Source organism: Pseudorasbora parva, chromosome 11 (genome assembly GCF_024679245.1).
Source record: "Pseudorasbora parva isolate DD20220531a chromosome 11, ASM2467924v1, whole genome shotgun sequence".
Taxonomy (NCBI): domain Eukaryota; kingdom Metazoa; phylum Chordata; class Actinopteri; order Cypriniformes; family Gobionidae; genus Pseudorasbora; species Pseudorasbora parva.
This window is the reverse complement of record NC_090182.1, coordinates 12,284,422-12,302,299: the sequence shown is the minus strand read 5'-3', so window position 1 is coordinate 12,302,299 and position 17,878 is coordinate 12,284,422. Positions and strand designations below refer to the sequence as shown.

The 17,878-nt window shown below is 36.1% G+C and overlaps 3 protein-coding genes across 3 annotated transcripts in view; 2 read left to right on the top strand and 1 right to left on the bottom strand.

The window, feature by feature from the left end:
- The window catches only part of adam19b (ADAM metallopeptidase domain 19b), a 40,372-nt gene extending 37,997 nt beyond the window's left edge, over positions 1-2,375 (top strand). Inside the window, exons 21-23 of the mRNA XM_067457102.1 lie at positions 418-642; positions 755-849; positions 1,162-2,375. Coding sequence (XP_067313203.1) covers positions 418-642; positions 755-849; positions 1,162-1,192 — 351 coding nt within the window. The 3' untranslated portion in view covers positions 1,193-2,375. The remainder of the gene's footprint in view (positions 1-417; positions 643-754; positions 850-1,161) is intronic.
- A 1,453-nt stretch (positions 2,376-3,828) lies between these two features.
- Positions 3,829-8,372, top strand: LOC137092703 (putative monooxygenase p33MONOX). The gene is made up of 4 exons (XM_067457101.1): positions 3,829-4,041; positions 4,615-4,716; positions 4,836-5,016; positions 6,928-8,372. Exons 3-4 carry the CDS (start codon positions 4,905-4,907, stop codon positions 7,128-7,130), a joined length of 315 nt encoding a protein of 104 aa, XP_067313202.1. The 5' UTR covers positions 3,829-4,041; positions 4,615-4,716; positions 4,836-4,904; the 3' UTR covers positions 7,131-8,372.
- Positions 8,373-9,850: 1,478 nt separating this feature from the next.
- Positions 9,851-17,878, bottom strand: part of col23a1a (collagen type XXIII alpha 1 chain a) — a 186,401-nt gene continuing 178,373 nt past the window's right edge. Inside the window, exons 17-31 of the mRNA XM_067457099.1 lie at positions 17,722-17,799; positions 16,481-16,534; positions 16,307-16,351; positions 16,003-16,083; positions 15,857-15,910; positions 15,693-15,758; positions 13,765-13,791; positions 13,168-13,227; positions 12,918-12,989; positions 12,628-12,654; positions 12,455-12,508; positions 12,238-12,324; positions 11,856-11,924; positions 10,823-10,861; positions 9,851-10,271 (exon numbers count right to left, since the gene is read on the bottom strand). Of these exons, the coding sequence (XP_067313200.1) occupies positions 10,221-10,271; positions 10,823-10,861; positions 11,856-11,924; positions 12,238-12,324; positions 12,455-12,508; positions 12,628-12,654; positions 12,918-12,989; positions 13,168-13,227; positions 13,765-13,791; positions 15,693-15,758; positions 15,857-15,910; positions 16,003-16,083; positions 16,307-16,351; positions 16,481-16,534; positions 17,722-17,799 (864 nt within the window). The 3' untranslated portion in view covers positions 9,851-10,220. The remainder of the gene's footprint in view (positions 10,272-10,822; positions 10,862-11,855; positions 11,925-12,237; positions 12,325-12,454; positions 12,509-12,627; positions 12,655-12,917; positions 12,990-13,167; positions 13,228-13,764; positions 13,792-15,692; positions 15,759-15,856; positions 15,911-16,002; positions 16,084-16,306; positions 16,352-16,480; positions 16,535-17,721; positions 17,800-17,878) is intronic.

Genomic DNA, 17,878 nt, shown 5'->3' with positions numbered 1-17,878 from the left:
TGTGGCAGAAACAAGCTTCCATAGAAACAAAATAATTAATATTAGGTCTTAAAAAACTTAAATAAGTTCATGTTGAATTACTGAAACACAAACTGAAATAAAACTACTAAAACAATAGTTTTTTTTTTTAATCTAATAAAAATGACAATCACATTACCACAAATGGAAATGAAAGCTAAAATCTTAAGTTCATTAGAAATATTAAAAATATTAATAAAAATGTTAATTGACATTGGTGGAATCAGAGTCTTTCCACAATGACAGCAAATCTATTATTTCTCTTGGTTTTCATTCATTAGCAACTGATGTAAAAATACAGAATATCCACTGATTGGTTGATGGAAAATATGTGAAACTGATTATTTTTGCAATTGTTTTTGACGGAAGATGCATAAACCGCTGTTTTTACTTCTTCAGGCCAGTGCTCGAGCGAGTCCTACAGGCCCACCGAGATCTAGACATTCTATCGTTCGGCCCACTGTGAAACCACCTCCGATCCCAGCCTACACTGCACACAAGCAGAGTTTACAGCATTCAGAGCCGTCCCAGCCTTCTCCATCAGCACCCCCCAAAACAAGACCGCTACCACCCAAACGACCCCCTCCACCCTGTCCCGTGACCAAACCCTCCCAGACTGGAGGGGTGAGTGTCCTCCTCTCATGATGTGTCCTCCTAAACAAATGCAAGTCTAGATCAGATAAATAATAGTGTGCTGTTTAGTGTTTAATATAAAATGTTTGCTTTGCTCATCCAGGCGCTGCCTAAGAATGGCCTGCCAGTGGCACCAGCCATGTTGCAGAAAGGGAAATCCAATCTGATTCCCCCTACTGGCCACTACCAAAACGTCAGGTAGTCAGAAGGAGCTGTGCAATTAAACTTTTTTAACCACAAGTAATAATGTGTGCGTAATAAGAGTGTCTTATTACGAATCTTTATAACGGTTTTCTATGTAAAATCGCTTGAGAAACTGCATGTTGTGTTTGTATTCTGGGTTCAACTGCTTTCCTGTATAATGTATGCTTCAATAATAAGGTGTATATGGAATCTAGTCTTTTAATATCACTGACTAACTAGTACAAACTAGCTGTGCATTCCTATTAGGGTGTGACGTCACGTGAAAATTGAATTAGAGAGTAATCCTTTGTATGATTTTTGTTTTAGGTTCCAAAGGGAAGTTTCTGGAAAGAGCTGAGTTGCAGTGAAGCTCAATGGAGTGCTATGTCGATCAGCTCTGCACCTTTAAGATGTCCTTAAGAGTGACCAATCAAACTGCTTCACTCAAAGTGATGCCCGCCTTATTGACTTGAACACAGAATTAAGTATACCTTCAGTGTTTTTCAGGGGGTGCAGTTCCACTACTTCTGTGCCATGCTTTTTTATGTCTATTTATTTCAGAGACTTCAGAGAAAAGACCAAACAAAACAAAAAAACATGACATGTATGGCATTATAATCCAATAAGAGCATGGGACATCTGAAAGAATATCTTGTACCAAGAATATGAAATGTAGATTTTGCACGCTTTGTCATAGATTTGTCTAGTTATGAACTAACTTGCACTGTTAGTACAATTTAGTTTAGTACTATGGTTAATCTGTACTCAGGAAACAGCTCTGGAAAGGGGAAAAAACAAGAAGTTTGTTTTCAAAGCAATAATAGTTCAGAAAATTAGAACTGTATATAGCACTGGCTCTTTTTAGGTTAAATCCTGTGTGGTCATATGTACTTTTCTATAGTATGTATGTACTGTATATAGCAAGAAGTAAAAAAATGACCTGTCTTAAAGGATGTTTGTGATGATGCTGGACAAGAATGACTTCCTTACAAAAAATCCCTTACTATCTTTTTTGATAACGCTTGACTATATGTTCTTAAGGGCATTAACCCAGGGAATGTATTTAGGTTTAAATAACCTATAAACATTTAATGTGTATTTTTTTTCTTTGGTTGTCAGTCATTTGGGGAAAAAATCTCTGGACAATTAATTATAATGTCTCCTAAATTATGAGCTATGACCAATCTTCTGGATTTCTGTCAGATTTGTCATGTTGTAGTTAAATGTTGTAGTTATTTATTCATAGTGTTAAGATTTGAAATGCAAGGATGCCTTAACAAAATAGTTTTTTTTGTGTTTTTTTACATGAATTGTATTATATTGATAATGATGTTTATCATTGAAATGATTATGTATTGTGAATGTAAAGATGGTTTGATGTGGCAGATTGCATATTAAGAAGTCAGAAAAAACTCACTGTAATATTATTTGGTTTAATATTAGTTTCTTTCATAAAAATAGGGTTGCTCTTTATGCAAAATATACTGTAATGCAGTGCCTTCCATGTGGCATCAGAAATAAATTTTCATCCATATAATGTACGATTTTTGTTTATATGAATTATTGTAGTTATGATTTAAATTAAAATGAGAAACTTGAAATCATGTTTTGCTCTTTTTGTGTCTTGATGCCGATATGCATGTTCAAATGGACTATGGGATACTGCTCATATTCCTGTAATGCAGATTTTGATTAATGCAAAGAGATCACACACACACACACATGCATACACACACACACACACACACATTCAATTTAAGCGAGGACATTGAATAGACTTCCATGGATTTTATTTTAGATTAATTATATTTTCTATGGCCTAACCCAACCTCTACCTATCACAGAAATGTACAAAAAAGAGTTATATAAAAACATGTTTTGGCTGATTTAAGCCTTAATGTAAAATAAATTCAGGTCTCGAATTGAAAATTTTGAAGTGACAAAATTTTCAATTGGAGACTTTTTTTTTTTTTTTACAGTGTTAAGTGAGTAAAATGTCCTCACTTGGTTGTAACAATATTTTACTACATTAGGCCCTCACGTGACATCACAAGTAGCTAAAGCCAAGTACAGTATGTGAGTATACACACACACACACACACGTCTGGTTCGCTATCTTTCTGGGGACTCTCCATAGACGTAATGGTTTTTATACTGTACAAACTGTATTTTCTATCCCCCTACATTGCCCCTGCCCCTAAACCTACCCATCACAGGAAACATTCTGCATTTTTACTTTCTCAAAAAAAAACCTCATTGTATGATTTATAAGACTTTTGAAAAGTGAGGACCGCTGGCTGGTTCTCACAATGTTGGTTTTCTCAGGTTTTACTATCCTTATGGGGACATTTGGTCCCCACAATGTAATATAAACAAGGGCACACACACACACAGAATTGGTTTTAAATAATTATGTAGATGGATTTATATTTAGCTGATGATATGTTCTATTATAACCTTCCCAGAAAAACTTTCTAAATTTTTATTAAAACAAATAATAAAAACCAACTTAAAACAAATTTCAGGTTTTACTATCTTTGTAGGGGTATAAGTCCTAACAATGTACACACGCTACTCGGTTTCGCAATTTTGTCTCTCCATAGGTGCAATGTTTTTTAAACTGTACCAACTATATTGTCGCCTTACACTAACCCTTCCCTTATACCTACCCACCATAAAAAAAAACTTTCTGCATTTTTAAATAAAAAAAACCCCAACACAATTTGAATTTAGTAGCCTATTAGGCCTATCCATTTCCCTGGTGGGGACCTCACAATTACTTCTTCTTTTTATTCATAGGGGAAAAAAGCTTCTGATTACTGGATAACCTTTCTTATCAGCTATTCTCGCACACTAGACGTATGTAAATATAAATTGGGTTGTTGAAACCTCAAAACAGTCCTGTCGCGGTTTCATTGGGCTGCACTGGAGGTGTGTTTGAAGTCAACGCCCTCATCATACAACTGCATGATGGGACTTTTATTCTGAAACATTGAACTTCCTGTCCGTCATTTTAGCTCTGTTGTACGCATTGCTGCTAATCGCTATTGAACATCTCTGCGCCAGCTTGGAAAAGTCAATTTTAGCGACGTTTTTCGGTGTTTTCCCGATTTCTTCAGCATATCAACACCGAATATTTAATTTAATAAACATGGACCAAATGGAAGACCCCGCTGGATCGGATAAACGAGCTATAGAGCGGAAAAGGTGAGTTCTGTGTTGTAAACAACGGCCTGTTTATCAGCGCTCGGAAGCTCTAATGTTTGGATTGCAGCAATTTAAACACCACACAAGCTAACATAGATTCAATTCATTAGATCACATATATATGTCAAGAGAGCTGGATTAACGCCACTATGTGACATTTATTATATTACTATCAGCTGTTCAATGCTACACGCGAGCTGTTGTTAGGTCACAGTTAGGTGATGTCATTTGACTGGTGTACAGCACATACTGTGAGGTCTTCAGTTTTAATATGTACTGTGTTCATTTTGTAAAATGTCTGGGTGGTGAGGGTTTACTCAAGTTTCTGTTAAAAAGCATTTGAGTTCAGATTAAAAAAAAAAAAAAAAAAAATATATATATATATATATATATATATATATATATATATATATATATATATATATATATATATATATATATATATTTTATGAATTGACATGCGTTGGGTTGTTTTGCTATGCTGCTGTCATTTATAGTACTATGATGATAAAACTGCATGTTTATGACGCACCCTGGTTATATATTTTACTGTTAATTTCTTTATCTTCATAGGAGTTGAAGATGCCAAGCGAGGACTTCAGAGAGGACAAGCTTTCAACATCAGCACCGTCCATCACTTTGTCCCTCCCCTCATACCCTAAACATCACACACAGGTGGAAACAGTTTCACATGCTTGTTTAGTGCTTCCAGACTGTTTAAATTCATAATTAGTTCTACAGAATAAACAACAATGTATAGACTGATCTTATTTATTTATTTCCCCTCCCGATAGGCGCTGGTTTAGCCAGAGTCCTCACCCCTTATACTGTCTGACTCCAGCAGTGTCATCACAAGCATTTCGATGGGTGGTAATGAAGGAGGTGGACGGGGAGGAGAGCGATGGAGCCTCTTCGGTGTGCGGCCCATCGTGCAGAAATCCCCCACTGATCCAGGATCAGAAACCAACACACCTGGCAAGAACCTGTTATATGGCTCTATTATTCTAGCTTTAAAGAGGCCTAATTATAACTTTAGATTAGTGTTGTCAAAAGTACCGACTGCAGTGCCAAATCGGTACTGACATTTTAAAATTGTGCCACTTTGAGCGCTGTTGAGCGGAATCGTAAACACCTCTGACTGGCCATTGTGCTCACACATTCATCAAATATGTCTGTGATTGGCTACAGTGTTAGCGCTTCACAAACATGTTGTAAATATACATCAATTAAGCTTTTCACAGAGCGTTTGAATGCAGGCATCTTGTCAGCCTACCAGTCTGCTGGTTGACCCCTACTTGTGCTTTCAAACGCTTCTGCTCCAGCTTTCAAAACACTTTTAAACACTTCTGTGTGCATTCAAACGCTCCTGCTTGTTGATCATTGTAGTCAATCACAGGCACATCCGATGGGCGCGTGAGCACAATGGCCAGTCAGAGGTGTTTACGATGACAGCTCAAAACGTCACATTTTTTAATTTCAGTACCGATTAGGTATCGCAGTCAGTACTTTTGACAACACTACTTCAGATTTTTTTGTTTTTTCTTTATGCTATATTTGGTTGGAATCAAGACTTCGCAGATGTGTGAAAATATTGAAACTGGGTTTTGGTACCAAATTTTGGGGAATTCACAGTAAGACAAGACATTTTTTTCTAAAAGATTAGAGTCTCCTAAAAGAAAGAGCCGATGCTGAAATGAGTCATCAGTAATTCCAGTCTTACTTCCTGCTCTTGCCTACATAGAGACAGAGTGACTTGCGTCATAATCCGAAAGACACGCCCACCGTGGAGGGAAACAAACCAACCGCCTCCATTGACTTTGTATTGTGTGAAGCGGCCTCCTTGTCATTTCTGACTTATTACAAAAAAAACACAATGTCTAAAAGCTGATATGTTACAAGGTGTACAGCAAACAAGCTAAAAAGCCCAGACGTTTTTATAAGCTGTTGACCCCCAAAAAACAAGTATTTAAGGAGATAAAAGTGGATACAGGCCATTGAGACAGTGTGACATGTTAAATTATACTGAGAACTTATATTATATATATATATTTATATTATATAAAACTGACATTTGGATATTTGACAATGTTTACGAGACACGTTGGCCCACAATTGACCCATTCTTCCTGCTAAAGCTTCGTCTTATTGCCTGTATCCACTTTTGTTTCCTTAAATGCGCTTTTTTTTTTTTTTTTTAGTGGTTGACAGCTTATAAAAACTTAGTTATGTGGTTTTTTTATAGCTTGTTTGCTGTACACCTTGTCACATATGAGCTTTTGACATTGTTCTGTTTTTTTGTTTGTTATAAAACATAAGAAATGACAAGACCGCATCATTAAAATACAAAGTCAATGGAGAGTGTTGGATTCCCCCCATGTGGGCGTGGCCTAAATAAGCTCGGTCTCTATAGGCTTGTTACAAATTTGCATATTGTCTTCATTTGCTACCTGCAAACAATGTCTACTTTGGCCCGCCCTCAAACACTGCATCTGCAGCTGAGACAGGAAGAGTTAGGTTCGCGTTTTCAACATGTCTTGAAGATACTGTTTTCTGCACTGTGTATCACTGAAAATCTGATGTGGTAAAGAGTGTTTCTTTTCCAAGACGTGCTGTAAGCTGTAGACCAATCACAACAGACTGGGCTATCTGGCCAATCAGAGCAGAGTAGGCTCTCAGAAAGGCGGGTTTAGAGGGACCGAATCGTTTCTCAGAGTGAGAAAAGAGCTGTTGCTGTAGTGCATATCATGAGAATTAAATTTTTATATTGGATTCATGCAAACCTATTGTAGGAGACTCCAGAACAAAATTAGGAATTTTTAAAATAAGCATAATTTAGGCACCTAAATGTAAATGTTTTGTTTTCTTCTGCTGTTTCTATGACTACAGGGGGATTCACACTGCAGTCGTACTTTGGGATTCAGAAGTCCAATACAATGGATGCCATAAAGACCAAGATAAACCTCACTGTTGAAGATCCTGCCAATTTCAATTCTCCTAAGATCGAGATGGGTGGTGAGGAGGGAAAGAAAACATCCTCTCACAGACTGAGACACCGAGACATGAACATCCTCACTCCCTCCGGCTTCTGAACTCCACAAGTTCTCCACTCTCTTAAGCTTCCTCGCCTTTAATACACGCATTATAGCACAACTTGACAGGTCTGTCACCTACCATTTTATGGTCTCTTATGAGTAACCACACACAAACTTATCCCGTTTCCCTATATTACTTTAATAGAATTCCCCTTTAAAGTAGATGAGAGGCCGAATCTCTTACATTAGTGCCAAACATCAATGATAGTTTATCTGTGCACCCCCCCCCCACCCCTCACCCCACGATTTACCACTTTCTTAAACATTTTGAATGTTTTTTTTATTATTAGTGTGTGCTATGACAGATTGCTTTTGATTATTATGCTAAAAAACCTACATAAAATTGCAGTGAAAATATGCATAATCACCAATTATGCTTCTGTGTTTTTAAGAAAGAGATGCATTCATGAGTACGTCTGTTGACAGTAAATCTGAATTTTGTGGACCGTTTTGAAAAGCTTTTGTTTTAAACCTGTTTCAACAGCATTTTCCCTTATATATTGATGGATTTCATCAGTGACAGAAGCACATGCTGTAGTTATAAAGCACATTGACAGCATAACACGCTGGATGCATCTGTTGCCACTACATAACATGGAATCTTAGAAGTCAGATTTGACTAAACACAGTCAGGTATCCATCTTTTTACATAGTTGAAACACGTTTAAACGCCATTTTTGTGACTTAACTGAACTCTTTATTTAGTTCAGATTACTAATTTAATTGTATTAATCGATGACAAGATATTGCTGTGATTATTTTGTCATGTGTGGTGCCCCGTGTGCAATAAGCTACAGCATTGTTTATATCAGCATGCTGGAAGCACCTCATTCCTATCACTGGGTTTCACATTGCACGCAAGAGGTTTTTTTTGTATTATTTCTGTATAGTTTTGTATTGTATTTTCATTTATCGCACACAACAGCCGAGTGCTGTTTTGAAGGTTTGCTGTGTATGCTGAAGCTGGAATCATTTCACTGTTGCTGTTTTGTACATTTCTAGTGGAAATGCTTTGGCTTGGCAATATTCCACTCTGTGCTCAACTCTTCCTGTTGTAGTTTGTTTTTCATAGTACTGGAATCTGTTTTTAGTGTTGAATTTTGAAAGAGCGAAGTGGCTTTTGCATCTCAGGCCAAACTGTCTAACGCAAGTCACGTGTTGTATCATTACCTGTTCATAATGCTCAGTATGGGTATTTGATTCCTATAATAAAACATCGCTGTCAAGCACAATGAACAATTTTTATTGTAATATTTTATTTATTTTTTAATGAAAGAAACATTGTGATAACACTAAAATAAGCAATGGGCAAAGTGTTTCTTCAATCTTTAATTACCTTGGCATATAAAGTCAACATGAATCTGCACCCTTATTACTTGTGAAATGACATATTTCCAAGTGAAACGGAATATTCATGCAATCACGAAAAAAGGGGGATACATCAGGAATTGATTGGACCGTGAATAGCGTCAGAGTCTAGTATACTTCTTCACTTTTTATGCGTACGCCTACCGACGGACACGCGCAGTGTTTACATTGGTTGTAACGAACTGCGCATGCGTCGGACACCAACGCGTACAACACAACACTCTTGCCGTCAGTCAGTCAGCAGATTGTGGAGAGCAAAAAACGCCACCAGGACCCAGCATTTTGACCAAGACCGAGGTCAGAGGAAAGGCAAGTTAAGATTACTAGTAACAAACTTTAATTTCTATTTTATAAAACACCTTCAAAAGCAAATCAATGCACGCAATGGCTGTCAGGCAGTTGGTAAGGTTTGCTTTCCTTACCAATAAAAAATTAAATACAAACACTGTTTCAGCAGCAAAATCTTTCAATCTCTTCAAAATTAAACATTCTTTGCGTAAAAAAGAGAAGAAAAAACACTAGAAAGAAAATAAATGCTCTCAGAATGTCCTCCCATTTTGTTTCTAAAATGTCGCAATATTGGTCAATCCATTTTATTACAGTTATGTAAATCACATAGTTACTCAGAGCATTTTGTCAGCCAATTAACACCAAAGACAGGCATCTAAAAATTCAAATCCGTTATCTGTAAATGCATATAAGTTTCTAAACTGACCACTGATTATCAACAATAAATATTTGAGAAAAGCTTATGTATAATGGTTGTAGTCCTGAAAGTGGGTACACCATAATGGAAATGTATGCTGAACATGCTTAAAAAACATCACTTCTGGATGTGTAAAATCTTGGAAAACCAAAGAAACAAAATGAGACTGATAAAACGGAATCTCTAATATTTTCTTTGCTTCATGCTATAAAATATAATATATTTCGTCAACAGTCTTAAACTTGAGTCCTCGAGATGGTTGAACTGGGGTTACAAAAACACTAGTTTTGCCATCTTCAAAAAGCACATTGGTAAATACCATAAATTACTATGAACAATAATATGGAATATGAATTGTGACGTTAAAAACAATGGCAGGTAGTTACAGTTAACATAGATCTCATACAAAGTATCACAACAAATGTGAGCAACAAAACAGATGCAGTAGTATTAAAGAAATAAAAAAATAAACAGGTACAATATAACACATTATTCTCGCTTATGATGCTGTGCCGATTTAAAACAGATGCAGTATTCATTTTATTATTCTATTGAAAATTATATATGCTATATGCATATGATATATGTAAATGCTTGCCATCCAAAAGTTAAATCGTTAATTCCTGATGTTTTTGCTTATGAGTTAAAAACTACAAAAAAAAAAAAAAACAAGCATTAACAGTAACATCAGAAATAAATCATTATAAATTACTGCTCATTAATATTCTCAAAATAATGATCTGTTCTGTATCACCTCCATGCCAACGCCTCTTATTTCAGGCTGCTGTTACTGTCCTATGGAGTAACTGCATCCATGAGGCCAATCCCCGATCTCTCATCATCTCCAAGAGCTCAGTTGTGTTCCTCCATGAAAAATATTGACCATAGCGAGGGTTGTTTGCACCCTCATTCGACCTGCACATTGAGGACAGTCAATATTAACCAATATTATAGAGATACCATCACTCGTGGGCTCGTAAAGTCATTGAAACTCCTCAGGTTCTTGAAGAACATCAAGGCTGGGAGAGACGTTTCCTCTTGAGTTTCTGAAGCATTCCCTGCTCCTTTAAAAACAAAAGGGGGTGTGATGCAAAATCCTTGTATCGGCACCAGTTGAGCGGGTCAGTCCAGCATGCCCATGCAACATTCCCCAAGCTCATCAGCTGATTGTGAACAATACTGTCTTCGTATGATCCAGGAATAATATATAAAAAAAAGTATAACCAGAACAGATACAAAAAAAAAAAAAACAGCATCCACTATTTGGTCCAAAAAAAAAAGTTAAAAAAAAATAACACTGATGAGTGTTCATCAAAGTCTCTTGTCTTCATAAAATGTAAAAATATTTAAGAAGTGAAAAAGCTGTATGAAATTCCAATATATATCACATCAATATGTACAGATGACATGCCTCAGGTTGCACATCACTGCAAAACAACAACAACAAACAAACCATATTAGTCATGAGCAAAACCATAAAACAGCTCTGTGGAAGCACACTGCAGTCAATTGTTAATGTTTAAGTCACACACTTGAACTGTACAGACACAGTTATGGTATATTCAATATTCAAGTGTCATAAATGCTTTTTTTTTTTTTGCTTTTTATTACTGACCTTGTGCCAGCAACCTGCTATTGGAAGTCCATCGGGACCCTTAGGGGGAAAAACATAAGAATAACATAATATAAGAAAGAATTTGAATGAAATCAAATTTCAATCAAACAAATTAATGTAAAATTGATATATATTTGTGGTTGTGTGTGTGTTTATATATATATATATATATATATATATATATATATATATATATATATATATATATATATATATATATATATATATATATATATATATTGCCATTTCTAATGGTATTATTCCCTGCAAATATACACTACACACACAATTTTAATAATTGTTTTTGTTATAAATCTATAAATAATAAATAGAAGACATCGATCTAAAAAAACAACAACAAAAAAAACAAAGGATCCCAACATCAAGACGTGCTTGCCAATAATGCTTAGGTGTTATAAAGTAAGTGCCACTAATAAAATATTATCAGATCATACATTACATAATGCCTGATAAATTACAATGTTTCTTGTCAGTCTTAGTTAATATTTGATGCATCCGCTTTGGATTGTATAACACTTACATAAATAGTTTGGAGTTGGAAAGATTTTTTTAAAGGTTTGTGAAAGAAGTCTGACCGATGCTCAAGGCTACATTTATTTGATTAAAAAAACTATAAAAATATAAACAATTTTATATTTAATATGTTTCTGTATATATATATATATATATATATATATATATATATATATATATATATATATATATATATATATATATATATATATATATATATATATATATATTATATATATATATATAAGCATTTATCAATGTTAAACAGATGTGCTGCTTAATATTTAATTTAAAAAAAACTGTCAAAAGAAAAGCATTTATTTAAAGTAAAAATCTTTTGTAAAAAAAAAATCTTACTGACCCCAAACTTTTGAACTGTAGTTTATGTAGGTGACAGACATGGGATAGTTTAAAAGGAGTAGTTAAAAAGGCGAAGCAGGAAGTGTCAAACGTGGTAGAGAGAGAGAAAGCGAGAGTAGAGCAGGCAGATATACTGTACCAGTGGGCAGGGGGCCTCAGGGGCCGGCTGCCCCATTTCCACTGCCTCTTTTTTACATCCATCAGCTCCCTGTCAGCGAGAGCACACATACAGAATATACACTACTATAATGACTAAAAACAAACAATACACACACACTCACTCTGGAGAGACCAATCAAAGAGAAACTGAAACAGAACGTCAGTCTATAGAAACATACAGAAGAAAGGTGAGGAAATGTGGAAAAGGGAAAAAAGATGTCTGTGATATGTCTGTGCTCCCAGATGGGCACACTTTGTTCTTCCTGACAGAATTACCCGGCATGTTTTTTCATCTGATTTTCAGCAGTATATCTGTAAAACATCAACACATATAAACATTCAAAAGTAGCTATAGCACGCACCACGGGACAGGGCTGGTCCAAGCCCGGCGGTCCCTGTTCGCCTTTCTTTCCCTTGAGCCCTCTCTTTCCGACAGGACCGCGATCTCCCTGTGAACAGGACACACCAGCAGAATGAATTAGATCACTTTATGTAAAGGACTATGTACAGTCAGTAAATTAAGACTTTTTTTTTGAACATCTATGAAAATTGTATTGATTCTCTGAGGTATTACAGTACATTCTCTCCTCTCTCCCCACGTTCACCCCTGTCTCCTTTAATTCCAGGAAAACCCTGCAAAACAAGAATGTCAAAATGACATTGGGAAACTAGATTCCCCTGCCGATGGATCGAAGGATGGATGAATGGATGGATGGATGGATGGATGGATGGATGGATGGATGGATACTTACATCTAATCCAGGTTCCCCTTGTTTTCCCTGTGAAAGAAAACAATATAATTTAAACTACATTTATATTTTATGCATGGCTTAATCATGAAAATACCTAAAAATTAGGTTTAGCACATTCATCAAATACAATTTTAATTTATTTATGAAGCACTTTAAATCCACAAAGTATACCAAAGGGCTGTAAAATAAAAAAAATAAAAAAACATTTAAAAAATAAACAGCAAAAATAAATCTGCTCAAACCTAATGGTCATAACAATGAGTGATTAGATGAATCTGTGATTAGTTTACCTTTTCACCCTTTGTGCCGGGTAGACCAACTAATCCTGTCGCCCCAGGGGGCCCTTGAGGACCCTGAAGGCCCTATAAAACATAATAATGAGTACAAACCATTGGATATGTTATGGTTATAACTTGCAGATATTATGAGCATGGATAATTTCATACTCATATCGTCCACAGGTCAGTCATCTATGTGTGAATATGGCTTTTGTTTTTAAATCCTGGACTAGTGCATTATGGGATTAGGTGATTGTCTCACTTGTATTCCTGAAGCACCGATTTCTCCCTTCTCTCCTTTAACGCACTCCCCTGGATCCCCCTGCGAGAGATTCAATACAGCATTAGACTGATAAAATGCATGGATTAAGACTTCACTGGTAATCTCTAGACATTTATTATGTTAAGTTCACAGTAGTTAAAGGGATAGTTCACCCCAAAATCACCCCACATTTTGTCATCATTTACTAACCCTTATGCAATTCTAAACCTGTATGGTTTTCTTTCTTCTGTTGAACACAAAGATATTGTGAAGAATGTTGGTAACCAGAAAGTTGACAGTAGCCATTGACTTCCCTAGTGTTTTTTTTATATATGGAAGTCGGTGGCTACCATCAACGGTCTGGTTACCAACATTCTTCAAAATATCTTTGAAAAACTTGTGTAAATGATGACAACATTTTAATTTTTGGGTGAACTATACTATTAAAGTTTATGATCAGTTTCATGTGAGGGTAAAAAGTTTGAAAACCACTACATTCACTACAAATTAATAGATTTTGTTTAAAGTCCCCCCCCCCCCCCCCCAAAAAAAAAACAATTGTTTAAAAAAGAAATTAAACTACAATAATAAACCTACTTTGGAGCCTGGCATGCCACGATGACCCTAAAACACACATAATGTTCACAAACTTTCAATTATGTTATTATATCTCTCTTAAAATCATGATCTTGCAGATGGCATTAAAACGGCATAAAAAAGTGAACATACTGTCAGTGTATGTACAGTTTGGTTATATACAGGTCCTTCTCAAAAAATTAGCATATGTGATAAAAGTTCATTATTTTCCATAATGTAATGATAAAAATTGAACTTTCATATATTTTAGATTCATTGCACACCAACTGAACTATTTCAGGTCTTTTATTGTTTTAATACTGATGATTTTGGCATACAGCTCATAAAAAAACCCCAAATTCCTGTCTAAAAAAATAGCATATTTCATCCGACCAATAAAAGAAAAGTGTTTTTAATACAAAAAAAGTAAACATTTAAATAATTTGTTCAGTTATGCACTCAATACTTGGTCGGGAATCCTTTTGCAGAAATGACTGCTTCAGTGCGGCGTGGCATGGAGGCGATCAGCCTGTGGCACTGCTGAGGTGTTATGGAGGCCCAGGATGCTTCGATAGCGGCCTTAAGCTCATCCAGAGTGTTGGGTCTTGCGTCTCTCAACTTTCTCTTCACAATATCCCACAGACTCTCTATGGGGTTCAGGTCAGGAGAGTTGTCAGGCCAATTGAGCACAGTAATACCATGGTCAGTAAACCATTTACCAGTGGTGTTGGCTCTGTGAGCGGGTGTCAGGCCGTGCTGAAAAACCAAATCTTCATCTCCATAAAGCTTTTCAGCAGATGGAAGCATGAAGTGCTCCAAAATCTTCTGATAGCTAGCTGCATTGACCCTGCCCTTGATAAAACACTGGACCAACACCAGCAGCTGACATGGCACCCCAGACCATCACTGACTGTGGGTACTTGACACTGGACTTCAGGCATTTTGGCATTTCCTTCTCCCCAGTCTTCCTCTGACTCTGGCACCTTGATTTCCGAATGACATGCAAAATTTACTTTCATCCGAAAAAAGTACTTTGGACCTCTGAGCAACAGTCCAGTGCTGCTTCTCTGTAGCCCAAAGTGTCTTGACCTGGGGAATGCGGCACCTGTAGCCCATTTACTGCACACGCCTGTGCACGGTGGCTCTGGATGATTCTACTCCAGACTCAGTCCACTGCTTCCGCAGGTCCCCCAAGGTCTGGAATCGGTCCTTCTCCACAATCTTCCTCAGGTTCCAGTCACCTCTTCTCGTTGTGCAGCGTTTTTTGCCACACTTTTTCCGTCCCACAGACTTCCCACTGAGGTGCCCTGATACAGCACTCTGGGAACAGCCTATTCGTTCAGAAATTTCTTTCTGTGGCTTACCCTCTCGCTTGAGGGTGTCAAGATCGGCAGTCTTACCCATGATTGCGGTTTTGAGTTATGAACCAGGCTGGGAGTTTTTAAATGCCTCAGGAATCTTTTGCAGGTGTTTAGAGATAATTAGTTGATTCAGATGATTAGGTTAATTGCTCGTTTAGAGAAACTTTTCATGATATGCAAAACATTTTTTTTGATTTTTGGGGGTTTCATGAGCTCTATGCCAAAATCATCAGTATTAAAACAATAAAAGACCTGAAATATTTCAGTTGTTGTGCAATTAATCTAAAATATATGAAAGTTACATTTTTATCATTACATTATGGAAAATAATTAACTTTTTGCTAATTTTTTGAGAAGGACCTGTATGTAAATGTGATACAGATACAAATTGAAGAATAAATAACATAATATGATGCATTAAAATGACTTTCATTGATTCAATAATTCATTTATTGATTCATTCATCCCATTGTATTGCAGTAAGTTCTAAAAAAGCTTGTAAAATTGTTAGTAGTCATCATATTTGCTGTCAGATGTCATCAATTTAACTGAAATTAGAATATCATATATGTCTAAAATGTGTCTCACCATGTATCCAGGTGGTCCTGGTTGACCTGGAGGTCCTGGTGGTCCCGGCTGTGAAATCATCTGAACCTATATATAAAAGCACAGCTGAAGATGACTGTAGTCCTGATACTAGTGTATTAATCAATGAGTCCATAATCAATTAATGTGGGTGCAATTGTACCAACCAGATTGTCTTCTAGGATAGAGTCTCCTTTCTCTCCTTTCTGCCCATCCACTCCCTATAATACATTTGATTAATATTAACAATATGAAAATAAATAATGAAAATATTCAGAAGGAGAAATTTCTTATCATCTCTTTGAATACGTACAGAGGGACCAGAGAGGCCCATTTCTCCTTTCTCCCCCCTCTCTCCAGATTCACCAGGCTCTCCAGTGTCTCCCTTATCACCCTAATGATCAAATTAATGCAAATATTGATGTACAATTATTTTGCATTAGCCTTAGAGCTGTCCATATAGAATACATTTAAATGGGAAAAAAACTGGTTGAACTAACCCTTTAACATTTAATAAACACAATTGTTCTAGCCCTATGGATAAAAAACTATATACATGTATATCAAATAGAATAAAATAACTGATATTCTTCTAAATGGGTTGAACAAATGATCACCTTTTCACCATCGACCCCACCAGGCCCAGGCAAGCCAAGTTCACCCTGTTTGGATGAATGAAACATACATATCTCATTATGCTAGTTAGTTCAAACTTAGTGACTTGCACAGTCTCTGACAATCACAAGTTCAACTGAGCCACTCATTTTGATAAAAATGTTAATGAAATTCACCTTTGGACCTTCTTTTCCTTGTGGTCCCGGGGGTCCAGGAGGGCCAGGTGGTCCCTATTTAGGAAGCATAATTAACGCTTATAAAATGGTCTTTTTGCAAAACCCACTTTGCATTTTGAGAACCACAAACCTCTGATAGACCTCATTTTACGACTGCTATAAAACAAGAAAATGATGTTCCAGTTCAACTCAATGTGTAATCAACCCTGTGGGATCTGAAACTTTTGGAGTATGAAAACAACATCCTGAATGAAGCTTAGCAATGTTGATGGCATTCTTTGAAGGAAATATTGCTATTTTTTTAGACTTATACAAAGCGTAATTATGGCTGAGCTTTTTTAAATTTCCCTGACACCATATTTCAGTGTATATCTACAATATGTTGTCAATGTTTGTGGTTCGGTAAACATTTTAGACTGATTACGCAGTTGACAGAGATTACCACAAAGCCTTGCAAATGTCAAAAATAACTAATTTCCTAATTTTTCCTTCTATTTCCCAATTGCCGTGTGACAAAACACAGACTTTCAAAGGAGGGCATCAACCAGAACATTTAAACAGACATTATAAATGTAACCACAAGAACCATTCATTAAACAACCCTGATACACATTCTCAGAACAAGAATATGCACAATAACATTCGCTAATTACATCTATACAAGTAAAGTAAAATCATTTTGAATTTTATTTTGTCAGTCATGTTTACTTCACTTACGATGTAATGTTGCATGCATGCTACAGATTTATAATAATGATAGTAGCAATAATAATGTATAATATATTATTTGCATGTTACTGAAGAATTAACACTAAACAGCACTTATTGAAACTCAAATTAATTTGGTAACTGCAAAAAAGTTATATTATGAACTGTTTTGAATTCACGCACAGATACAGTGAGTATTTGTTAAGGATCAGGCTGCATATTCAACAACAACAAAAAAAGCAGAAATGGCAACCCATGCTACAGTACGGTTACCGAGACACTGATGGTTTTGATGGCCTGCCAGAAAAAAAAATCAACTAATGTCAGATTTCAGAACAATAGCGGCATTTGGTTTTAATACAACCATGAATTTATAGTCATCTGAGGTTTACATAATTGCATTACAGGAAGTCTAACCAGTAACATCAAATTTACATGGTTCAAGATGACCGATTGTTAAAAATAAGTTGGTGAGAAGGTGTTTTTTTTTTTTTGTTTTGTTTTTTTGCAATTATCATACAATCACAACTCACCTGAAAGGCATCTAAGAGTTTTCCATTAAAGTCAATGATGTCACCAGATGCTGATATGCCTTTCTCACCGGGGCGGCCCTGCTGGGATGAAAACAACCGTTACACAACTGATCTCACAAATGTGCAAGTATTCTCAGATGTGGAGAGTTGTTTCTCT